General features: G+C 43.9%; 1 protein-coding gene across 1 annotated transcript in view; it reads right to left on the reverse strand.

Moving 5' to 3' along the window:
• pappa2 (pappalysin 2) overlaps positions 1–26,861 on the reverse strand; it is a 416,790-nt gene that overhangs the window by 207,754 nt on the left and 182,175 nt on the right. Inside the window, exons 8-9 of the mRNA XM_043700014.2 lie at positions 13,684–13,812; positions 11,409–11,500 (exon numbers count right to left, since the gene is read on the reverse strand). Coding sequence (XP_043555949.2) covers positions 11,409–11,500; positions 13,684–13,812 — 221 coding nt within the window. The remainder of the gene's footprint in view (positions 1–11,408; positions 11,501–13,683; positions 13,813–26,861) is intronic.

Here is a 26,861-nt window from a genome sequence, read left to right on the forward strand (position 1 = left end):
TAACACTGCTGTCTCACAGCTCCAGGGACCTGGATTCAATTCCACCCTCAGGTGACTGTCTGTGTGGAGTTCTTCCCGTGTCTGCATGGGTTTCCTCTGGGTGCTCTGACTTCCTCCCATAGTCCAAAAGATTTGAAGAATAGATAGATTAACAATGCTGAACTGCCCCGTAGTGTCCAGGGAAGTGCAGGCGAGATGGATTGGCCAAGGATACCCAGAGTCACGGGAATGGGGTGGGTCTGAGTGAAGCGTCCCTTTTGCTGTAAGCATAAGGGGAGGTGATGGTCTAGTGGCATTATCGCTGGACTATTACTCTGGAGACCCAGGTATCGTTTCAGGCACCTGGGTTCAAATCCTGGAATGGAAGATGTGGAATTTGAATTCAGTTAATAGTTAAGAGTCTAATGATGACGATGTGTCAATTGTTGGGGGAAAACCAATCTGGATCAAATGTTCTTACCTGGTCTGGCCTAAATATGACTCCAAACCCACAGCAATGTGGCTGACTCTTAACAGCCCTCTGGGCAAATTAAGGATGGGCAATAAATGCTAGACACAGATGGTGGTGGTCTGATATGATTCATCTTCAGAACTAAAGAAAGAGCTGAGAAATTGTGTATTTTTTTCATATTGTTATAGAGGGGGAGTAGGAGTGAATGATCAGATTGTGATAGTGCCCACAGCAAAAGAGAAAAGCAGTGATAATTGTAGTAAAGGAGAGATAGAGATATCAAATAGGTGTAAATGTTAGCTGTGAAAAGGAGAAAGTGGGTCAGCTCTGCAGACAGTAAGTCAATAGGAGGCAAACAAGAAACGGCCAGAGAAAGGGTGGGGGAGGTATGAACAATGGGAGCACTGTACAGAGGTCATGCTCTGAAGTTGTGAGATCCCATAGCGATGCTCAAAGCTGTAAAGTGCCCAAGGGAGACAGGAGGCTTTGTTCCTTGAGCTTGCATTGAGCTTCTTTGGAACACTGTAGCAGGCCCTGAAGAGAAGCGTTGGCATGGGAACATGGTGGTTTATTGAAATGACTAAATGACAAGCAACTGCAAAGTCAGGGTCATTCTTGTGAATAGAGGAGGTGTTCCACAAAGGGTCACTCGGAGTGTGTTTAGTCTTACCAATGTAAAGCAAACCGCATTGTGAGCAGCAAAAGCAGTAGACTAGATTAAAAGAAGTACAAGTGAAACACTGCTTCACTTAGAAGGGGTGTTTAAGGCCTTGGGCAGTGAAGAGGGAAGAGGTAAATGGATGGGAAAGAATCATGGAAGAATGAGGAAGTGTTAGGAGTCATGGAGATGTGGATCAGACTGTCATGTAGGGATGGTCACTGTGAATGCTGATAGCAGAGGGCAGTGGAAGATGGGTTTAGTAGTAGCTTCTTGCTGGAGGTGGTGAAAATGGCAGGAGCTGATCCTTTGAATGCAGAGATGGTGGGGTGGGCAGTGAGGATGAGGGGAGGGAACCTCACTGTTGTTCTGAAAGGGAGGTGAAAGGGTGAGGGCAGAGGTGCTAGAGATGGCTCAGATATGGTTAAGGACCCTTCCAGCAACGGTGAGAGGCATCCTCAGGGAAGGAAAACAGAGGTCATGCCAGAGGTTCACTGATGGAAGATGATATCATCAGAACAGATGGGATGGAGACGGAGAAACTGAGAGAATGCAAAGCAGGGAAGAGGATGTGAGGAGGTGCAATCTGGGTGGCTGCAGGAGTCAATGGGTTTGCAGTGATACTGGTGTACATGCTATCCCAGGATAGAAACGGTAAAGCCAAGGGAAGAACAGCAAAGAGTCAGAGGTGAGACCTGAAGGTGAGAGAAGGATGGAAATTGCAACCAAAGTGATGAACTTTTCCAGTTCGAGAGAGAGAGAGCTGGAAGCAGCACCAATGGTATTATCGATGTACTGGGGAAACAGTTGTGGTTGGGGGCCTGAGTTGGACAGTGATAAGGTATATCCCACAAACAGACAGGTATAATTGGGACCCGTATGGATATCCATGGCCACATCTTTGGACAATGTCAGCCGAAGGAGGGTGGAGGTGGATAGGCCTCTTTTCGAGGAAGAAGTTAAGAACCTTCAGACATCACAATGGAGGATGGACGTAAGGATGGATGTGAAGAGGAACTGGACAGAACAGGAGACGGCTCAGACTGGAAAACTGGAAATTGTGAAAGCGACATAAAGTATCAGAAGAATTACAAATGTAGTTGAGAAATGACAGAACAAGGGCTTGGAGAAACAGGGACAAAATAGGAAGGAATAAGTTCAGTGGGGCAGGAACAGGTTGAAATGATAGGTCTACCAGGACAGTTCCAGTAGTGGATTTTGGGAAGGAGGCAGAAGCAAGCTGTATGAGGTTGGAGGACTATGAAATGGGAAGCTGTGGAGGGGAGATCTCCAGAGGAGATTAGGTCAGTAACAGTCCTGGGAATGAAAGCTGGTGTTCAATGGTGGCGTCATTATTTAGGGAGAGATAATATGGTTAGATTAGGAAAGAAAGGAGGAAGTTTGTGTGGAGCGTAAACATCACCTTACATAAGTTGAGCTGAATGGCTTGTTACAATGCTGTATATGCCCTGTTAATTCACAGTCATGAGCAACAATGAAGTAAAGTTGCCTTGTCCCATTTGAAGACCTTCATCGGATTGACCAATATGACATATTCAAGTTTAAGAAGAAAACTTAAAACATATCCAATCATGGATAACAAGCTGGACATGATAGGAGAGGTGATGGTATATTGGAAATGTCACTAGCCTAATAAACAACAACCATAGGCTAATGTTCTGGGGACCTGTGTTCGAATTCTACCAAGGTAGATGGTGAAGTCTGAATACAGTAAAAATCTGGAATTGAAAGAAAACAGCCTCATGACAACAGTGTAACTTCTAATATCCTGAAAGGAGGGGGGAATCTGCCATCCTTCCCCAGTCTGGCCAACATGTGACTCCATACCCACAGCAACATGGCTGATTCACACCTGCCCTCTGGGCAATTAGAGATGGGTAATAAATGCTGGCTTATTAAGTGACACCTACACGCATGAACAAATTTTTAAAAATAGAAATAATTCAAAAAACAAGGACAATGTTTAAAACTTAGGTTTTACAGATGATACCAGCAAGTGGATGTTACATCAGATTGGGTCTCTATTCACATGAGACTCAGGGCTGACTAACAGAGGTGTTTGGAAGAGTGCACAAAGACAGAGCAGGTGCTTTAAAATGGCAGCGATTGGAGAGCTGGTGGGAGATGCACCTCCCCTGTACAATGGAAGATCTACCGTATTAAGCGTCTCTCAGGGATTTAATAGGACGGCAGTGGGCTTTCCTCAAGATCATGAATGCTGGTGGAGGGGGGAGTGGGGGGCAGAGGTTCCACCCACCAAGAGCTATCAGTCAGAGTCTAGAACAGCCACATCCATGAAGACATGTTAACATGGCACAACCTGAAAGGGGGATGATGAGTGGCAGAGAGACCACCCATAGCCTTCCTATCATGGAGGCTGGAAGACAGTGGATTCTAACATCCATGCCAGAACACGTGTCACTACCCCTCCCCAACCCCTCACCGCCATTTAGAGGGGACAGCATTAAACCTCTCCCAGTGTTACCACTTGTGGAGCTCACTATCTTGCTTGAGTCAAATAGTATCAATGCATTAAATTGTCACCATGCTATAGGAAGGTTGTGACTACATGAGCGGCTACAGCAATGAAGAGAGACTGGATAGACTGGTGTTGTTTTCTTTAGAATGGAGAAGGCTGAGTTCGGTGGGGGGAGGGGAAGTTCCCGATTGAGGTTTACAGAGATCTGACAGAGACCTGTGTTGATCTGACAGGGCACAATCGGATTGATAGGGAGAAACATTTCCCCTTAGTAAACAGGTCAACACAGGGGGCACAGTTTTAAGGTTAGGAGCAGGAGGTTTAGTTGGGATTTAAGGAAATTTATTTTCACCCAGGAGAAGCAGGAACATTTAAGATTGATTCAGAAGAGCACTTGAAATGACATAGCATAGAAGACTGGAAAACTGAATTAGAATAGATCAATGCTTGTTGATTGGCCGAAGGGAGAGAGAGAGAGCCATTGAAAGGGAATATAGACCAGCCCACGAGGGACAAGAAAGGACTGGACCCTTAGCAGAATGGATTGGGGGATGTTTGAGTGATAAAGTAGGATGACCTGCTTCTGTTCTGTATATTCAAAATATTTTATGGAAGATTACCGGATCAATATCTTTCAGGCAAAGCATGACGAACTCCTGGAATTAGTTTCCAGTGAAAGCCGTTGAGCAGACAATTTAAATGACCTCCGGCAAGGTGCAACATTGGTCAGTACATAACATTCCCAGAGGAGAACGGATGCCAAGAAACAAGAAAGTTAAAAATCACACAACACCAGGTTATAGTCCAACAGGTTTAATTGGAAATACCTGTTGGACTATAACCTGGTGTTGTGTGATTTTTAACTTTGTACACCCCAGTCCAACACCGGCATCTCCGAATCGAGAAACAAGAAGGTGGTGGTCTAAAGGTCACGGAAGGTGGAAGACTAAAGGACACAGAAGGAGGTGGTCTAAAGGACACAGAAGGTGGTGGTCTAAAGGACACAGAAGGTGGTGGTCTAAAGGTCACGGAAGGTGGAGGTCTAAAGGACACAGAAGGTGGAGGTCTAAAGGTCACAGAAGGTGGAGGTCTAAAGGACACAGAAGGTGGAGGTCTAAAGGTCACAGAAGGTGGTGGTCTAAAGGACACAGAAGGTGGTGGTCTAAAGGACACAGAAGGTGGTGGTCTAAAGGTCACAGAAGGTGGTGGTCTAAAGGACACAGAAGGTGGAGGTCTAAAGGACACAGAAGGTGGAGGTCTAAAGGACACAGAAGGTGGAGGTCTAAAGGTCACGGAAGGTGGAGGTCTAAAGGACACAGAAGGTGATGGTCTAAAGGACACAGAAGGTGGAGGTCTAAAGGTCACAGAAGGTGGAGGTCTAAAGGTCACGGAAGGTGGAGGTCTAAAGGACACAGAAGGAGGTGGTCTGAAGGTCACAGAAGGTGGAGGTCTAAAGGTCACAGAAGGAGGTGGTCTAAAGGTCACAGAAGGAGGTGGTCTAAAGGTCACAGAAGGTGGAGGTCCAAAGGTCACGGAAGGTGGAGGTCTAAAGGTCACGGAAGGAGGTGGTCTGAAGGTCACGGAATGTGGAGGTCTAAAGGACACAGAAGGAGGTGGTCTAGAGAACGCAGAAGTATCAAAAGCTTTAGTGACCAAACCAGGTAAAAGCTTACAGGATGGCTTTTTGGAACAGCTTGTCATGGAGCCCACAAGGGAGCAGGCTATTCTGAACCTAGTGCTATGTAATGAACCAGACTTTATAAGAAATCTTAAAGTAAGGGAACACTTAGGAAGCAGCGATTATAATATGGTAGAGTTCAGTCTGCAGTTTGAAAGAGAGAAGGCAAAATCGGATGTAATGGTGTTACAGTTAAATAAAGGTAATTATGAGGGCATGAGAGAGGAACTGATGAAAATAGACTGGAAGCAGAGCCTAGCAGGGAAGACAGTACAGCAAAAATGTCAGGAGTTTGTGGGTAAAATTGAGGACACTGTACAGAGGTTCATCCCCAAGAAGAGAAAGATTATCCGGGGAGGGATTAGATAGCCATGGCTGACAAAGGAAGTCAGGAAATCTATCAAAGAAAAAGAGAGAGCCTATAAAGTGGCCAAGAGCACTGGGAAATCAGAAGATTGGGAAGGCTACAAAAACAATCAGAGGATTACAAAGAGAGAAATAAGGAAGGAGAGGATCAAATATGAAGGTAGGCTCGCCAGTAATATTAGAAATGATAATAAAAGTTTCTTTCAATACATAAGAAACAAACGACAGGCAAAGTAGACATTGGGCCACTTCAAACTGATGCTGGAAGCCTAGTGATGGGAGATAAGGAAATAGCAGGAGAACTTAATAAGTACTTTGCGTCAGTCTTCATAGTGGAAGACATGAGTAATATCCCAACAATTAAAGGGAGTCAGGAGGCTGAGTTGAGTATGGTTGCCATTACAAAAGAGAAAGTTCTAGAAAAGCTAATAGGTGTTAAAATTGATAAATCTCCTGGCCCTGATGGGTTACATCCTAGAGTTCTGAGGGAGGTGGCTGAGGAAATAGCGGAGGCGTTGGTTGAGATCTTTCAAAAATCATTGGAGTCAGGAAACGTCCCGGATGATTGAAAGATCGCTGTTGTAACCCCCTTGTTCAAGAAAGGATCAAGACAAAAGATGGAAAATTATAGGCCAATTAGCCTAACCTCGGTTGTTGGTAAAATTCTAGAATCCATCATTAAGGATGAGGTTTCTAAATTCTTGGAAGAGCAGGGTCGGATTAGAACAAGTCAACATGGTTATAGTACGGGGAGATCGTGCCTGACAAACCTGTTGGAGTTCTTTGAAGAGGTGACAAGTAGGTTAGACCAGGGAAACCCAGTGGATGTGGTCTACCTAGACTTCCAAAAGGCCTTTGATAAGGTGCCACACGGGAGGCTGCTGAGCAAGGTGCGGGCCCATGGTGTTCAAGGTGAGCTACTGGTATGGATTGAGGATTGGCTGTCTGACAGAAGGCAGAGAGTTGGGATAAAAGGTTCTTTTTCAGAATAGCAGCCGGCAACAAGCGTTGTCCCGCAGGGTTCAGTGTTGGGGCCGCAGCTGTTCACATTATATATTAATGATCTGGATGAAGGGACTGGGGGCATTCTAGCGAAGTTTGCCGATGATACAAAGTTAGGTGGACGGGCAGGTAGTACTGAGGAAGTGGGGAGGCTGCAGAAGGATCTAGACAGTTTGGAAGAGTGGTCCAGGGAATGGCTGATGGAATTTAATGTGAGCAAATGCGAGGTCTTGCACTTTGGAAAAAAGAATACAAGTGTAGACTACTTTCTAAACGGTGAGAAAATTCATAAAGCTAAAGTACAGAGGGATCTGGGAGTGCTAGTTGAGGATTCTCTAAAGGTAAACATGCAGGTTGAGTCCGTGATTAAGAAAGCGAATGCAATGTTGTCAATTATCTCAAGAGGATTGGAATATAAAAGCACCGTTGTGCTACTGAGACTTTATAAAGCTCTGGTTAGGCCCCATTTGGAGTACTGTATCCAGTTTTGGTCCCCACACCTCAGGAAGGACATACTGGCACTGGAGCGTGTCCAGTGGAGATTCACACGGATGATCCCTGGAATGGTAGGTCTAACATATGAGGAACAGCTGAGGATCCTGGGATTGTATTCATTGGAGTTTAGAAGATTAAGGGGAGATCTAATAGAAACTTACAAGATAATACATGGCTTGGAGAGGGTGGACGCTAGGAAATTGTTTCCGTTAGGCGAGGAGACTAGGACCCGTGGACACAGCCTTAGAATTAGAGGGGGTAAATTCAGAACAGAAATGCGGAGACATTTCTTCAGCCAGAGAGTTGTGGTCCTGTGGAATTCATTGCCGCAGAGTGCAGTGGAGGCTGTGACGCTAAATGTCTTCAAGGCAGAAATTGATAAATTCTTGATGTCACAAGGAATTAAGGGCTACAGGGAGAATGCGGGTAAGTGGAGTTGAAATGCCCATCAGCCATGATTGAATGGCGGAGTGGACTCAATGGGCCGAATGGCCTTACTTCCACTCCTATGTCTTATGGTCTTAAAAGGATTAGGGTTAACTGGATAAGGGGGAATGGTATATAAACAGAATGAAACAATTGTTCCAAGCCAAGTTGGCTTGTTAGATATGTGATTATGTACAGAAGGATAAATATACCAGCTATAGCAGAGATGTGGCCTAAGGTTAGTTGAAGCCGAGACTTGATATCCCTCATCTTTACATTTTCAGGAACGCTAGCGGGATCAGCTCACAGTAAGTGATTGTATCGCAGTGTTAGAACACACGGATGTCCTAGGGGATTTATATGGAGATGGAATCCACATGGATACAATTAAGGAAGAGAATGGGAAACAGTATAATTTTTTTTTGGCCTGAAATGAACAAAGGAAAAGGAGATGGAAGACAGGTTGTGATCTCTGGACAGCTCAGAACAACAGGGTAGTAATGTTTCCAAAGGAATCGAGCTTTTTGTTTCATCCAGGACCGCTTCTTGGTTGAGTATGTTTCTTGTAAACCAAAGGTCTGGTTTTGGTTAATGAGTAACTGATAACAACTGAGAAATAGTGACCATAGTTAGGTTAAATACAAGAACAGTAAAGGGAAATTAAGAATGAGAGATAAAGGGAACTACATTGGACCACAAAGTTCACTGAGATAAAAAGCACACAAAACAGTGACAGAAAGATTTGCAAACAACATTTGCCAGTGGGAGATTTTCCCAACATAAGGAGCAAGAGGAAATCAGTAATACAAGTAATAAGTAACACAACAACATACAAGAAGAATTGAATTGAATCGTTTATTGTCACTTGTATTATTAAAAAATACAGTGAAAAGTATGTACTATCGCCATGTATAGGAGCCATTCACATTAACTTAGAATAAAACTATTCTTGTAGTTAAGGATATGACGAAACTTGAAGGCGTCAAAAAAGATTTACAAGGATGTTGCGAGTGTTGGAGGGTTTGAGCTATAGGGAAAGGCTGAACAGATAGGCTGGGTCTGTTTTCCCTGGAGCGTCGGAGGCTGAGGGGTGACCTTACAGAGGTTTATAAAATCATGAGGGGCATGGATAGGATAAATAGACAAGGTCTTTTCCCCAGAGTGGGGGAGTTCAGAACTAGAGGGCATAGGTTTAGGGTAAGAGGGGAAAGATATAAAAGGGACCTCAGGAGGAACTATTTCACACAGAAGGTGGTACGTGTATGGAATGAACTGCTCGGGAGGTGGTGGAGGCTGGTAAAATTACAACATTTAAAAGGCATCTTGATGGCTATAGGAACAGGAAGGATTTGGAGGGATATAGGACGTGCTGACAAATGGGACTAGATTAATTTAGGACATCTGGTTGGAATGGATGAGTTGGACGGAAGGGTATGTTTCTGTGCAGTACGGCTCTACGACTCTATAACTCAAAGAGGGTCCAACCTTTCCTTCCCCACTGGTACAGTCCCACTCTGGGATTTCCAGCCTACACCATGTGGCCGCCAAACAGCCCATTCCACGTGGAACTGAGAGTCCTGCTCCAGGCTTCACAGGCCAACTGACCAACTCTGCAGCCACACTGCCTCTGAAGACATTGGCTCCCACTCCTGAGCCAATACTGCTTCCAATTTCAGCTTGTGTGTGGAACAGAATGTTTAAACTTTGTCAATTATGCTGAAATAGGATATTGACAAATAGAGATTAGGACTGGGAAGGACATGAAGAGAAAGCTTATAACCCCACAGAACATGTGCAGTGGTGATCAATGCAATCTAATCTGGATTTTGAAAGAGAATAGAAGGTGCTGAACGCATTTAATGGAGAGTCCTGGGCCCAGTGTGTCTATATTACACATAACCATGTTTAGGAGCAATGAATATTATTTAGGAGGAGAAAGCTGCATCACAGAGTTTTGGGAGTCCTCAAGCATAAATCACAAAATTTGACAGCTCGCATACAAGCTCACAGGTGATAGGAAAGGCAAATGGAATGTTAGCCTTCATTTCAAAGAGAATAGAGTATAAAAATAGGAAGACCCTCGTTAGACTAGTGAGAATAGTTTTGGTGCCCTTATCTCAGGAAAGATGTTTGGGCATTGGAAACAATCCAGAGAATGTTCTGAAGAACCCAAAACATTGACTCTGCTTTCTCTCCACAGATGCTGCCAAACCTGCTGTGTTTCTCCAGCTTTTTCTGGTTTTGCTCCAGAAAACAATCACTGGGCTGATACCAGGCCTTTTTTCTCAGGAGAGGTTGAGTAGGTCAGCTTCGGACTCAGTGGAAGTCAGGAGAATGAGAGGAGACCGAACTGAAAGGCAGAAGAGCTTTTAGTGAACTAGACAGGGTAGATGTAAAAAGGTTACTTCCCGTTGTAGTAGAGCCAAGGGTTAAATAATCTCAGAGCAAGGCAGTCACCCAGTTAGGACAGAGATGAGGAGGAATTTCTTCTCTTCAGAAGACAATGAAGAGATAGAATTCCTTCGGCACATAGGATGCAGACCCTGGATCATTAGTTATGTTCAAGGCTGAGACAGACAGATTTTTAATCAATAAGGGAATCAAAAGTTATGAAGAAAAGTCAGGAAGGTGGAGCTGAGGATTATCAGATCATCTGTGATTTTATTGAACATCAAGAAGCAGGAGTATGCCATTTGGCCCGTCGAGCTTGCTCTGCCATTCATTAAGATCATGGCTGATCTATCCATCATCTCAGCTCCTCCTATCTGTAGTATCCCCATAACCCTTCCATGCAAAATCCCATCCAACTGTGTTTTGAATATATTTAATGAATGCATCTACTTCCTCAATGGGAAGAGAATTCCACAGATTCACTTCTCTCTGGGAAAAGCAGTTCCTCCTCATTTCTGTTCTAAGTCTACATCCCCTAACCTTGAGGCCATGTCCCCTAGTCCTAGTCTCACCCACCAGAGGAAACAATATGTCTGCCTCTATCTCATCTATCCCTTTCATAATTGTATAAGTTTCCATAAGATACCCTCTCATTCTTCTGAATTCTAGCGAGTACAGTCCCAGGCAGCTCAACCCTTCCTCACAGGGTAACCCCTTCGTCTCCAGAATCAACCTGGTGAACTTCATCAGCACAGTCTCCAAAACTAATGTATCCTTCCTCAAATAAGGAGACCAGGACTGTGCACAATACTCCAGGTGTGGCCTCACCAACACTTTGTGCAATTGCATCAGAACCTCCCTGCTCTGAAATTCAATCCCTCTAGCAATGAAAGCCAATATTCCATTAGCCTTCCTGATTACCTGTTGCACCTACAAGTCAACTGAATGGCCAACTTCTGCTCTGTGATCAGCGTATGTACATTAGACAAAACAAGATGCAGGGGGTAATGTGTGTACATATAGGGCACTGCTGTCTCACAGTGCCAGAGACCCGGGTTCAATTCCAGCCTTGGGCAACTGTCTGTGTGGAGTTTGCACATTTCTCCCCATGTCTGCATGGGTTTCCTCCGAGTGCTTGAGTTTCCTCCCACAGTCCAAAGATGTGCAGGTCAGGTGAATTGGCCATGCTAAATTGCCCTCAGTGTTCAGGGATGTGTAGGTTAGGTGCATTAGTCAGGGGTAAATATAGGATAATAGGGTGGGTGAATGGGTCTAGGTGCATTGCCCTTCTTGTTGGGCTGAAGGACCTGTTTCCACACTGTAGGGATTCTATCAAATTACACATAACCAGGCACAGGGACAGTGATATAGGGCTTCAAGGTCAGATGCTCTACGGACTGAGCTACCTGGGCGTTGGGAGCATTATTTAGTGAGAACTCACCCAGACAGTTAAAATGTTCCTCTATCTGACACCGCCTTGAACAGCCATCGCCGTCTAATAAATTACCATCATCACACTCTTCTCCGAGGTTGCTGGGAGAGAAAATAACATACATGAAATATATTGAAACTCCTCAGCTTACTCTGCATGTGAACACAATAGGAAGCTCACCTGTAAGGGTCTTCCAAACATGGAGCTCTATTGACATTGCTTATCGGTCACATTAACTCAAAAAAAATTACCAAGTGTATTATCAGCAGCATACATCGTGCTGCTATGTGTTTAGTGCAATGTGACTATCTCGGGCCAAACCGCTCCCTCCTGGTGCTGTAATTACTCCAAGGCTTCTCTCCAATACCATCATGCTGGCTGTGCAATGTTTCCTTGGTGCTTTCCTTCCACAGGTGATTTGTCACAGCTTCCTGGGATCACCGACTGTTGCACCCCATTTGACTGCATTTCACTAATTCGCTCAACTGAGGGCCGCGTTCGGGAAGGAGAGGCTCCAGCCAAGTTCTCCCCTGTGGCAGCCCATTACTTACTAAGTCCTACTGGAAAAGGGACAGAACAGGCCCATGACCCCTCCCCGTCGACATGAAGCTTCCTGACAACCAGGGCCCCCCGTGAGGGAAAGCTGCTAATTCTGGCTGAACAGCGTCCCAGTATGCCAACTGTATCAGGAGAAAATTCAGACTGTCACTTTTGGTCAGAGGCATTGGGTCTAAGCTGAACTCAAGACCTGAACACATTGAGGTCTTAAACCTTCTGCTACTTTAGGTGTACAGGATCCTCTGGCATATCGAAAGAATGTTCTTCCACCTCACATTTATTTCCCTCACTCAACAAATCACCAGAAACACATTCTCCAGCTTTGGGTGCTTGTCACTGGCTGCTATATTTATCTGCCATAAATGCACAGAGTATGTTTCATTCGTTGAATGGATATCTCAATCCAAATCTTCCATCGAACACACAGAGACTAGATATAACCCTGAAGATAAGTAACTGTGACCCCTGCGGTGTCCCACGTCACTGGCTACACAGGGAATGGCCCGGGAATTTTAATCTTCCATTGTTCGCCCTATCTAGCCTGTTACCTTGACAACTTCACACCTTGACCATTTTGTCACCCTGACACCGTGCCCTCTTACAACTGTCACACTCACTCAGCAAAACACAATAAAATGCGATGTAAATATGTTTAGGCTCTCAACAATAGGACTGTCGATGCAGTAACAAGGGAGCATGGTCTGGCTCATACCGAGGATCCTTCACTATCAGGAAGGTCTCTGAAAGCTGGCGAGCTCTGGAATCCTAGAGGGGCCAAGTTCAGAGAACAGGGCCAGCTCCATCATCTGATCGTGAGATCAATCAGCTCAGCACAGAGCAGAAGTCACACAGCAATAACCCACAGTATAGAAATCACATCCACAATGCATGGTGGAGTCCATTTCAACAGACACTCAAGGATCTGTTAATTGTCACATGAACCAAATTCATGTACTGTCCATTTTTACTTTCCTCATATCAAAATTGCTTGAAGCATTCTCAGGGAGTTCCAGTGTTGTCCTAAATGTCTGGAATGGGAGTAAGCCAGAGTCAATTGACCTGTCATGAGGTGGATCCCTTGGCCTTAACACAACATTGAGTAGGGTCTTTAATCTGGGCAAGAAAGATCCTGAGACTCAGTGAAGTTTAATTCAATGACCAGAGATTAGAAGTGACCCTCATTTTTATTATTCATTCACAGGAAGAGGGCATCACTGTTAGAACAGCACATACTGCCCATTCCTAATTACCCAGAAGGCAATTAAAGGTCAACCACATTGCTGTGGGTCTGGAGTCATTTGTAGGCCAGACCAGGTAAGGATGGCAGCTTCCTTCCCTAAAGGGCATTAGTGAACGAGATGGGTTTTTCTGACAATTTACAGTGTCTTCATGGTCATCATTAGACTTTTAATTCCAGGTACTTACTGGATTCAAATTACACCATCTACTTTGGCGAGATTCAAAAACAGAACATTATCTGGGTCTCTGGATTAATAGTACCACTAGGCCGTTGCCTCCTCAACCTGTCAACTGCAGGTGACAAAAGATCTCCCCCTCCCTCACTGCAAGGTTGGACCTCAACCTAATGTACTGGTCAAGCCCAGACTTCCCAAGTATTCGGTTGAAAAACACTTCACACACTGACACTTGAAACAAAAATTCAGACACAAGGAGATTATCAGTGTGTGGTTTTTTTTAAGATTAAGTTGGGTTTATTTTTGCTTACTTTTCCACTCGTTCGTCCCCACAAAAATGGCTGCCGTGTACGTAGAGAAGAGGTGGGGTGAGATCACTCGACGCAGATCCAGCTGCTACCTTCACTTGGTAACTGTAAAGTCTGCCTGGGACAACCTCCCTGAAAGGACATCATTGATATACATTAGTAACCTTCTCCCCGTCCCCCCTCCAACCCCACCAACCCTCATTTCACGAGGAAGTAAAATGGATTATGTAACAGTGAAACCTGATGGAAAGCAAGGTCAGAAACACAAAATTCAACTAAAACTGTTTAGAATCTGATGAAAATGGATTTAGACTTCCTAACAGATTCTGAAGAGGTCTGGCGGAATCCTGGTGAGGGAGGCACAGGGCTAAACAGTGCCATTGCTACTCATTGTGGGAACAGCACAGTTCATGAGCAGCCAAGTGAGGAGGGCTTTTATACGCCATATGATCGAGGGAGGGGGACTATGTAACCAGCCACAAGAATGAAAGAGAAAGATTTGTTCAGCACGTTCTCCAGAATTAATTACCGTCAGGGAAAGAAAGCTTTGATGGGTGAGGCGGGAACAAAAATAAAGCTGAACTGGACCTTTTTCGGTGGCTTACGTTGTGAAAACGCTCCACACCCCAAGACGCTTGGCCCATCGTCAAGCCTGAAGCCCAAGCAGTGAACGCCAAGTGGCTCACATGTCAGCAGTTTAATGTACCAGCTCAGTTCATTAATGCTTGATACAAACCTTACGTCAACACGATTTCCCATCAGGTTTCTAATATTTATTTGACAGACTCCAGTAATTGGTCATCATGTATCTGTCCATTCACACGAGTTACCTACCTGGGATTCCCCAAGCTGTGAGATGCCCGTGTTGAAAAACGTGATTTCATAAAGACTGGAGCTTGTTAACACCCTTCAGTCTCTAACACCTCACAGCAGGAGCATAAGTAGGAAGCACAATGCTTGCATACTCCCCCTCCACTTGCATGCGAAGACACAGTGACAAATGTAAGGAGAGTGAAAAGAATACATTTCCTTAAACCTGTGCTGATTCCTCCATCCCACCTTCTGAGTTGTTACTGAGAGACTCAGACATCCGTACAAATTGCAATGTAGGAGATGACCATGGTGTACCTGACGCCCATATTTAAGCACCAAAGGCCATGGTTAGGATCACATTTGGGTAAAAGGTTAACTGTTTCCTGTACGCTCCTAGGCATCGATCCTTGCTGCACGGCACAGCCTCAAGGGCCCCTTCCTCTGTCTATGCAGGCTGGCTCCCATCCTTTCTTCAATTCCTCCCTCATTTTGGTTAGTAACAAGGTTAATTTTAAAAAAAAATGTCTTCCCTCTGGAACTTTATCCCCAACCCAAATGTATTTATGTTTTAAAAGAAAACAATCTGACCAGGATTTCTCGAGTTAAAGAAACCATGGGTTTATTAAAACACTAAAAAAAAAGGTGATAAAATGTGCTGCAGGTTGGAAAGAGAGTCAACTGCTAACAGTGAAAGTCAAAACAATCAGAATATACAAATCAATCTTTGGCTTGTCCATGATAAATAGACTGTGATATGCTGTGGTTTTTAAGGTGGGGGGCGGTTGGGGTGATTCAGATAGCATTGATCTTTGTAGTTGAGTAGTTGATTGGAGATTCTTGGTTTGGCAATTAGTTGAAATTGGTTTGTCCAGTTTCCTCCAGCAGGGTCTTTATGCTTTGACTTGTTTTCAGCAATCAGAGAGAGCCTATTTCTCTCCTTTTACCTGCACAGCTGGGGTGTCGAGTGGAACCTCACAACACACATTAGCACTTTGGGATTCATTGCAAAAATGCACTGCCACCCCAAGCTTGAACACTGGTATGTCAGCACAGATCACTGGGTGCAGGTCAATCTGCAAAGCCTTATAAAACTATTGCAAAACATTAGGTAATCCTAGAAGTAAAATGTGAAACACCAATGCAGACAGATGTGGTTGGCATTTTGAAATGTGAACCAACACATAACACTGCTAATTCAAATTCAATCTGTGCAAGACATTTAACTGAGAGACCAGGGATGCAGTTAGTTCTTAATTCCCTTTCTTCCATATTCCTGTAAGGATAAAATCCCAAACATGTCCCTCACCCAGAATTGTCTCTGTTCCCATATCACATCTGCAGTCTGGGACATAATCCACAGGAGGTAGTTTCCTACTTAGATAGGTTACCCAGTCTTTTTCAGGAGATCACAGTTCAGTTTTTTTTAATGATGTTTTTCTCTTTGAACCAGCATTGTCTGAGGTTTTCTTTAGGTGAGCCCATCTGTGGTTCCTCTCAGATCTCGGTGTAGTCTACATGGTTGTCCCAGACAGCCACTGAATTTATATTCTCAGCCATCTCTCGGCTCATGTGTGTGCCCTTTCAAAAAGACACATTGCATTTAAAAGCTTAATATTTCCCAAAATAATTTGGGGATATGATCCACTGTAAGGTCAAAATATGTGTTTTCCTTACCTACAAGTCAGCAAAAGGCAATATAAGCCAAGATCTCAAGGAAAGGTGTGGGAGTTTAAAGCACATCCACACAGAGTAGACCAAAGCCGAAAATGACAAGAGCATGATGCTGGATTCAGAAGCATCATAACATTTTCCAACTCGTCAATCAACTGCAGGACTATTTTATCTCCAATTTTATACACAGTGCCGCTGTGAGGGAATTAAGTTTTAGCAAAAAGCTACTGCAGGAATGGAAGGAGAATGCCCTGAGGGAAATAGCAAAGACCAAATGTGCCAGAGAACAGGGACCAGACAGTGGCCTGATCTAGAGGAGAATGCCTCAGAACGTCTCTTTGAAAAAGGCCAGGATGGCTACATTCTTGATGAGTTGTTGGTTCCATTGTCCAGTCTTGGGAACTTGTCTCTCAACAAATCGTCATCAGATAGTTCAAAAATGCACTTCAATCCCACACATTAGTTGGGGATAAAGACAATTTGTTATGGAGGGATGCTTCGGCAACCAAAAGTGACATCCCTAACTAGGAGTATGATCCCTACAATGATGCCATTAGCGATGTTGACTCAGGATGAGTACAATGAACACTCCGCACCAGATTCTGACGACAATGGGCCAGATATTCCGATAGCCAGATGTAGCAGTGCAAACTGGAGTTATGTGTCAGGACCATACTGAAACCCTGATGCAGAGTCGAGAGTGTATTGCTGAGAAAGCACAGCAGGTCAGCAGGTCAGGCAGAGAGTGGAGGATTGGAGGTAAGGGCAGAGGGCAGCTCTCTGCGATGCTGGGTCACTCAAACAGGCAGCCATGTATTTGTATAAAGGAGCACCCCTTCCCCCAAGACCTCCAGTGACAGTGCATTGGGGCAGAATACACAAACTGGAGCTGGGGAAGTGGAGGGAGGTGGGAGCGAAGTGTAAATTCTGGATCCCTACCCCTGTCTCACTCACAGTCACACTCTCCTGATACTGGCCATAGACCAAATTTGATGTTACTAATCAAAAGGGTGGGACTGAAACAGAGTCTGGGAACATTGAGACCCATGACTCAGTTCAAACGTCAGCTCATCAGCTCTGAGCTACAGGTCCTGGAGCAGCCAACACTTGCTGCAGAAATGGTCACCATGGATCGCACCAGTGTCCACCAGCTCCCACACACTACAGCCGCAACATATCACCTACCCAGCTATCTCCATTCTATTCAATTCCTTAATTTGAATATTAAGTATTTTAAAGGTTTTTTTTATTGTACTTTTCAGCAGTAGAAACATGCCCTGATCAAAAGACAAGGAGCAAATACCACTAATCACCTATCTATTTTCCTGTGATGTTATATGTTTGCTCTGACAGGGAGAGCAAGTTGAAGACATTCCCTGCTGCTGATTTTTGTCACACACTGTTGTTGTCCTTCTTATTGAGGTTCACTCTTCTCTTTATGAGCTTGCTGACCCGCTACCTTGCATCGTTTGATAAGCTGTTGACTTAGTTCTCTTTCCTCCTCTTTACCCAGCTGCTTTCCCCACTCTCACATGCCCTTTACAAAGCTGCCATCCCCACTCGTGTTGTTTCAAAAGCACAGGATCCTCCTCTACCCTGCTCACTTTGTTTCTCGGCGATTCTCACTGCTGCACATTTGTCTCGGTCTGCTTTATAACAACACTGACTCACTGCGGACTCCTTCCAGTCCGTTACACAGTAACACTGATCTGCTGCAGGCAGCTCCCAGTCTGCTTAACAATGATTCTAGATTAGTGGTGCTGGAAGAGCACAGCAGTTCAGGGAGCATCCAAGGAGCTTCACAGAGATACTGATTGCTGCAGATTCCTCACAATCAGTTTCACAGAGATACTGATTGCTGCAGATCCCTCACAATCAGTTTCACAGAGATACTGACTTGCTGCAGATCCCTCACAATCAGTTTCACAGTGATACTGACTTGCTGCAGATCCCTCACAGTTTCACAGAGATACTGACTTGCTGCAGATCCCTCACAGTTTCAGAGATACTGATTGCTGCAGATCTCTCACAATCAGTTTCACAGTGATACTGACTTGTTGCAGATCCCTCACAGTTTCACAGTGATACTGACTTGCTGCAGATCCCTCACTGTCAGTTTCACAGAGATACTGACTTGCTGCAGATCCCTCACAGTCAGTTTCAGTGTTGCTGACTTGCTGCAGATCCCTCACAGTCAGTTTCACAGAGATACTGACTTGCTGCAGATCCCTCACAGTCAGTTTCACAGAGTCACTGACTTGCTGTAGATCCCTCACAGTCAGTTTCACAGTGTTGCTGACTTGCTGCAGATCCCCCACAGTCAATTTTCACAATGATACTGACTTGCTGCAGATCACCCACAGTCAGTTTCACATTGATACTGACTTGCTGCAGATCCCTCACAGTCAGTTTCACAGTGATACTGACTTGCTGCTGATCCCTCACAATCAGTTTCACAGTGATACTGACTTGCTGCAGATCCCTCACAGTTTCACAGTGATACTGACTTGCTGCAGATCCCTCACAGTCAGTTTCACAGAGATACTGACTTGTTGCACATTCCTCCCAATCTGCTTTACAGTGCTACTGACCTGTTGCTCACATCTCATGGTTTCTTGGGCTTCATCTCCACTTTCAAGCCTGCTCCCACCTACTCCAAGAGTTTCCAGGGAGGCCAAAGAACCTGACGATGCCAACCCTTAAGCACATTCAATGATGGAGCATCCACAACCCATCGGGATAGGGAAACGTAAAGAGTTGCAATCCTTGGAGTGAAATGGAACTTGGTGCCAGTCTGATCGAGGACAGAAGATTTCATCTCCGAAAGGTGACTCGGGGTCTTTACCACATCCTGCCTCATTGAAATCTCTGTTTTACATCCCTTGTTGAAGGATGTTAACCCCACTGTCAAGCTCCTCTTGGTATTGTAGCACAACACCAAAGTCAGCCTGCATTACACATCACATCACAGCATCAGAGTTGAGCCTGCAGCTGGAGACCACAATGTGTAAATACTGTCAACCGAGCCAAACCTGTTGGATGGCCAACCACACCAAGAATGATCATGCCTGCTTAGTTTTCTATGGGTTACCGCCATGTCCTAACTGGCACTGAATGTCACTCACTTCCCATGAATTAATTTTTTCAAAATGTCCAATATACAGGGGTCCATCCGTATCCACGGTGACACGTTCTAAGACCGACTGCGGATGCCCAAAACAGTGGATAGTAGTGAACCCAATGTAAGTAATTTTTCGTTTATATATATATATATATATATATATCTATGATAAAGTTTAATTGGTAAATTACGCACAATAAGACATTACCAACATTAAATAATAATAAAATACATTGTACATTATTATTATACTTGTGCTCTCTGTCTCCTTTTCTCTCTCTCTCTCGAATGAATGGGATTCTGATTTTTAGCTTAACCCTCAAGGAACGTTGAAGCAATGAAAAATATCCTGTACACATACATCCACACACACAGTTTAGAAGTGGAAGAACATCGAGAAGTGTTGACAAAGGAGGAACTAGAAGAACTCAAGTCATCAACTGAGGAAGATGCGGAAGAAGAAATTGAAACAGAACCCTCAATGTGGAGATTGGAAAAAAATTGGCCAAGTGTTTCAGATTGCACAGACTTTAAAGCAAAAAATTGTGGATTACAATTCACAGCACTAAAGTTACCCATAAATACATTTTTACATTTATTTCTTAAAAACCAAATCTTAGCCCATGGGTACTCACCAGCTTCCCAATTCTTCATTGTTGCTTCAATGACATGATGAAGTGATACAATGCCTATGATGATAAGGTGAAATGAGGTGATGTGGAAGCATTGTGACATTGTGTTAGGCTATTGACCTTCTGACAAAAAGTCATCAGAAGGAGGATCATCTGCTTCGGACCCATCAGCTTCTCACCTTGAACGGCTAGAGAAGCAGGAGATGATGTTGATGGTTGGACAACGTCAGGAGCAGAAGATGTTGATGGTTGGTGATCACCAGTCGTGGACATGCTTTGTTTTCAACCATTTGGAAACACATCATTGAAAGTAAGTTGCTGTTTCTTTCTTTTCAGCTCATCTAACATTAGCTGAAGAGGTTCAAATGCATCAGTGGTTGTACGGGTAATTTTAATGCTGCGCTCCATCATAGAATCATAATCCATGATTTTTTTGCTTTAACGTCTGTGCAATCCAAAACATTTGGCCAAATTTTTCCAATGTCCACATTGAGGGTTCTGTTTCAGTTTCTTCTTCCACATCTTCCTCAGTCGATGACTTGAGAAGTTCTTCAAATTCCTCCTTTGTCAACACTTCGATGTTCTTCAATATGTTCTTCCACTTCTTCGTCAATCATATCGACGAATCCCTCTCTACCAACATGTCTTTGCTAAGTGAATGATTTTCTTCAGCTCTCCACCGATAACCAGGAAGCTTTTAAAAACACTCACCACTTCACTCCATAAGCTCTTCCAACAGGCGTTTACGGTTTCTGATTTTAATGCATCCATTGCCGCTTTGATAAATGTTAATGCATCGGCAATACTGAATGATTTCCAGTGTTCTATAATTTCTGGGTGAGGCTCCACATCAATTTCTGCTTGAATCTGCTCAAATATGAGGCCGGAGTATATGATCTTGACACACCGGATGATCCACTGGTCCAGAGGCTGAAGCAGTGAGGCTGCATTTGGTGGCAAAAACACAACCTTAAACGTTTTCATTCTCTATGGCAATAGATGTCGGATGGCCAGGCGCATTGTCTATTATTAATAAAACTCTAAATGGCAACCTTTCCTGTTCCAATTTTTTTTTAACTTCAGGGATGAAGCATTGGTGAAACCATTTGGTATAAAGCACAGCTGTCACCCACGCTTTCTGACTGCCATATAGTACCAGAGTTAATCTGTCCTCCCAGACTTGGAACCCTGGTGCCTGCTTTGCACTTTTGAATGTACCTTCTATGGGCTTTTTTTTCCAAAACAAGCCAGTTTCATCGCAATTGAAGACTTGCTTTGGACAGTAGCCTTCCTCCTCGATCAACTTCTTCAATTTTTCCAGAAACGTGGCACCAGCCTCTTCGTTGGCAGATGCAGCCTCTCCAGTAATTCTTATATTTTTCAAATTATTCCTGTTCCTGAATCTACGCAACCATCCCTTACTAGCTGTAAATGGCTTGGTATCCTTTTCTTCAGTGGATTCTTTCTTAAAGTCTTCGTACAGGCTTAAGGCCTTTTGCCGTAACACCTTACTGTCAATAGGCACATGTTTCCTATTCATATCTTCAACCCACAAATTTAATGCTTTTTCCATCTTAACTAACACCTTATCATGCATTGCAGACATAACTTTCGCAGTTTGAGGTGCTGCTGCAAAACTAGACCAAATTTTTATTTTGTTCTTCACCAGCTCACGAATGGAAGATTCATTCTTACTGTACAACTTGGCTACCTCAGCACTTTTCTTTTCTTGTCATATCAAGTCGAGAATTTGCACTTTTTCATTGATGGGAAGCACTTTACAGCTTCTCTTTAGACTTTGAAGAACTGCCAGCATCACTAGTTTTGCGCTTGGGGCCATTATTAAGCAAAATAACATGGCAACGAAAGTAGACAGCAAGAACGCTAGAGGCTAACTAGATGCAACTAAAGTGGGCCAGCTTGGGTACAGAGGACAAAGAAAGATGATTCATGTACTGAGCGTGACAGGGCAGGAAGCTTTCACCATGTTACTCAGAATGGCATGCAATTTGAAACTTATGAATCATTTATTTCTGGAACTTTTCATTTAATATTTTCGGGCCATGGTAAACTACGGATAACTGAAACCATAGAAACCGAATCCGCAGATACAGGGGTTCTACTGTATTTCATTCTAACAGCCTGCAGCCCATTCCCCATCTTGCTGGCACTCTTTGCTTTGAGCTCGGACAACGGACCTTGGTTAGATATTTGGCGATGTGGGACATCGCACTGCGCACAATCCAGCTCTCGCTCGAGATGGCAGCCACAGCAGCACTATTGCCCGCAGGACTGCGCCACCAGATTGCCTTCGGAAATAAAAACCACGTCATGTCTTCTTTCCCTTTCACTGTTGTGCGATTACTGAGGCCAACTTCTGGAACCACAGCTTGTTGGTATCTCACCTCCCGAAAATTGACAGAGCGGGGCAGCTCAGAAATAGGGTTTCATGGAAATTAATCAAAAATGAGAATGATCATTCCTCTAACCAAATTCTCAGTATTCAGACCATTCCTGGCACTTTCAAGCCAAGGGGACACTTTCGGAGTTGCCTTCCCTTCAAGGGCTGTTATGCAGGAGACGGGCAGCAACTAATATGGATAAGACCACTTGCTTTAATGTTGTAGGTTGTGGTACATATAGGTTGTTACGAAATCAGGATTAACTCTCCTACTGTTCTGCAAAATTGGGATTTTGCTCTTGCACTCTAGAGGACAGGGAGGCTCTTAATTTATTTTCACAATCTGCAGCTGAGGTACATGAGCCAGAATCATGTGCTCAGGAACCAAACTGTTCAGGACAGTTGGAGAGTAAATGGGTTTTATATCAAAATGTGGAGGTGCCAATTTTGGACTGGGGTAGACAAGGTCAGAAGTCACACAGCACCAGGTTGTAGTCCTTCACCTGATAAAGGAACAACACTCCGAAAGCTTGTGATTTCAACTAAACCTGTTGGACTATAATCTGGTATCATGTGACTTCTGATTATATTTTATACCAGATCAGGGAGCAGGAGAGTAAATGAGTTCTATACAGGGTCGGAGAGCTGGGGAGTTAATGAGTTTTATACTGGGACTGGGCCCATTGTTGTTTCTCATTTATATCAATGATTTGGATGAGAATATACAAGGCATGATTAGATGACACTAAAATAGGCAGTATCATGGACAGTGAGGAAGATTATCAGAAATTGCAGCAAGACCTTGATCAACTAGGGAAGGGGGCCAAGAAATGACAAAGGAGTTTAATATAGATACATGTGAGGTCTTGCATTTTGGAAAGTCACATCAAGGTAGGAGTTTCATGGTGAATGATCGGGCTTTAAGAAGTGTATTAGAACAGTAGAGTCACAGGTAGACAGGGCAGTTAAGAAGGCTTTTGACACACTGGCCTTCATCAGTCAGGGCATTGAGTAAAGAAGTTGGGAAGTTATGTTACAATTATACAGAACATTGGTGAAGCTGCATTTGAAGTATTGTGTTCAGTTTTGGTCACCTTGCTGCAGGGAAGATGTTATTAAACTGGAAAGAGCGCAAAAGAAATTTACCAGGATGTTTCCTGGACTCAACGGTCTGAGTTATAGGGAGAGGTTAGACAAGCTAGGACGCTTTTCTTTAGGAGACTGAGGGGGATCTTATAGAAGTGTATAAGATCATGAGAGGCATGGACAGGGTGAATACAGTCTTTTTCCTAGGGGTGGGGAATCGAGAACTAGTGGGCATCAGTTTAAGGTTAGAGGGGAAAGAATGAAAGGGAACCTGAGGGGCAACTTTTGTTTTTACACAGAGGATGGTATGTAAATGGAATGAGCTGCCAGTGGAAGTTGTTGAGTTGGGTACCTTAACAACATTTAAGGGATCCAAGATGGTGGCGACCCAGCAAGTCTGAGTCTACAGTGCTCCTCCCAAGACTTGGGCAAAGTCATCCATCCCCACCACACTCACCAAATCATTTAAAATAGCTGTTTAATTTAATTAGTTGCTTAGTATTGAATTTAAACAGTTTAATATTCAGTAAAAATGACTAAAGGGAAGGGAGCCCGCAGCTCTCAGCATGTAGGAACCCCTCCCCCACCCTCTCCAGCTGCAGCAGAGGCGTCCGCAGCCGCCCCGGGGGACTTACCTACAGTGGCGACCCTCATGGAAATCATCTCCAAATTGGATGCGAAGATCAACGCTTTTATTGAAGAATCCCGAAGTCGATGGGACTCACTCTCGGCCGCGCTGCAAAAGCATGACCGAGACATTAAGGAAATTGAGCGCCGAGTCGGAGGGGCGGAGCTAAAGGCCACGACCTCCGAAACTACAGCGCAATCGGCCATGGATCAGGTCCGGACTCTTGATTAGCGAGTCCGGACCTTAGAGAATCACATCGATGACCTCGAGAATCGAGGTCGTCAAAAAAATATTTGTTTGCTAGGCCTTCCCGAACGGGAAGAGGAAGGCCAGCTTACAGCGTTCCTTGAACAGTGGCTTCCACAGCTGTTAAATCTGGAGGCTGGATCAGGCCAGGTAAGGGTAGAATGGGCCCACTGGGTCGCAATACGCGGGCCCGGCTCGAACCAGCGTCCCCGCCCAGTCCTGTTCCGGCTGCAGAGCTATAGGGAGAGGCAGATACTCCTAGAAGCCTCTAGAAATCTTGGAAAAGATCCCCAAGCCATGATCTATAAAGGATCCAAGATGATGTTATTCCAGGACTTTTCCCCAGCTCTGGTCTGAAAGAGGAAGGCATTCGATGAGGCGAAGAAGTGTTTAAGGGACTTAAATATTCAGTACTCCTTACACTACCCAGAGACGCTACGCTTTAACCATGAAGGATCTGTGTATAACTTCGGATCGCCGGAAAAGGCTAAGGAATTTTTGGACTCTCTTAGATAAATTGCAAGAGATAATTGATGTTGGTTTGCCTTCCCCCCACTCCGGTTTATATCCCCCCCCCCCCTTTTCTTTTTTTACCTTACTGTTTAATATTATTTTGGGGGGTGGGGAGAGGGATTTATTTATTTGTTCTCTACTTAACGATTTTCTCCCCCGCTTGGTTTTTTTAAATTATTCTACATATATATAGGCCAGGGGGTCTAGTTAATGTTGGTGGGGGGAGGTGGTTACCTTATTCTATTTTACCGCTGTCTCTAGGAGTGGGGTTGTTTTCCCTTGTTATTTTGTATTATTATATTTAATTATTACTTGTTGTGGTTGTAATTTTATAGTTACATATGTTTATACATGGTATTAACATTACCAAATATATCCAGGTGTTGGTGTGGGTGGGGGGGTTGGGGGTTGGGCTCACTGTTAACGCTAGCTCTGTAGTATATTTGAATTTTCCTCATCCTATTGAGGAGCGCCTGGGTCAAGGGCGGGGCACTGGTTGGGAGAGGATACAATGGACCTTTGGAAAGGACCTGGGAACAAGGGGGAAAATCTCCATTTAAATACGTTTTATATTTTTTTTATTTAGAAATAGTTTTTTATTATACTGTTGTGAGTGTATTAGAGAGCCTTTACTTTTGTGAATTTTATATGCTCTATGCTCGGGATGTTCTGGATGGGGTTTCCCCTCCCGAGGGGTCTCGGATTTGCCCGGACGATTATGGTTGATCAGTCGGTTAAGTGGTGCACCTGGAATGTTAAGGGGAGTAATTCGGCAGTCAAAAGGAAGAAAATATTATCAAATCTCAAGAAAGGGTTGATATAGCTCTCCTATAGGAGACACACTTGTTGGATAAAGAACACTTGAAATTACGACAGGGTGGATTTGATCAGGCCTTTTTTTCTTCTTTTAGCTCAAAAAGCAGGGGAGTTGTTATTCTTATTCGGAAGAATTTCCCTCTCAAAATCCTAAATCAGATAAAAGATGAATCTGGACGATATATTCTGATTAAAGCCCTTATAAATGGAGAGGAATATGGGATTTTAAATTTGTATTGCCCCCGGTACATGCTTTTAAATTTATAACGGAAGCCTTCTCAAAATTGATGGCTCTTGGTGCCCGTCATACAATTATAGGGGGAGACTTTAATTGTATTATGGATCCGGAAATAGATAGGATTCCCAAGGATACTGCAGGAGTATCTCCCAGATCTAGACAATTGGTGGATCTGAACAAAGAATTAGGATTAGTAGATGTATGGAGTTGTCTTCATCCACAGGGCAGAGATTTTTCTTTTTACTCCAATCCACATAAATGTCATATCAGAATTGATATGTTTTTTGCCCCCTCGATTTTTTAAAATTCCATATAATCTTGTAAAATAGGTCATATAGCAATTTCTGATCACGCTGCTATATATATGGAAATCAAGTCAAGGAACAATGGGACATCCCCTCAGCATTGGCGTATGGACCCCTTCCTGCTGAAAGATAGTAAATTTGTAAAGTACTTCTCTCAAGAATTTAAAATTTTTTTAGAAATTAATTTAGGTACGGCTAGTAACCCATCAATGATGTGGGAGACCATCAAAGCTTACGCGCGAGGTTTGATCATCTCCTACTCAGCGTCTCAGGAAAAATTAAAGGGAGAACAACAGCGTCCGCTCGAAGCTCGCTTAAACGCAGCTGAAACAGCATACACTGATAGACCTTCTATTATCAAATTGCAAAGGGTTACGGCCCTTAGGACAGCTCTAAACACCACGCTTACCCAAACGGCTATGAGGGAAATATTATTTGCAAAACAAAGGTTATATGAATTTGGCGACAAACCGGGTAGATACTTAGCATTTCTTGCAAAGATAAAAAAGGCCCCTCAAACCATCACGTCTATCAAGGAAAGTACGGGTATTCTAACTCATGATCATAAAAGGATTAATGCAATCTTTAGAAAATTTTATTCTGATTTATATAAATCACAGGATTGTGAAGACAGGACTAGGAGGGTGCAATCATTTTTTAAAAATTTGACCTTTTCGGTCTTAAATGCTCCCATAACAGTCCAAGAAATAC

This window comes from Chiloscyllium plagiosum, unplaced genomic scaffold, assembly GCF_037043375.1.
Source record: "Chiloscyllium plagiosum isolate Xiang-an unplaced genomic scaffold, Cpla_swu_hap1 HiC_scaffold_9, whole genome shotgun sequence".
In the NCBI taxonomy this organism is placed as follows: Eukaryota; Metazoa; Chordata; class Chondrichthyes; order Orectolobiformes; family Hemiscylliidae; genus Chiloscyllium; species Chiloscyllium plagiosum.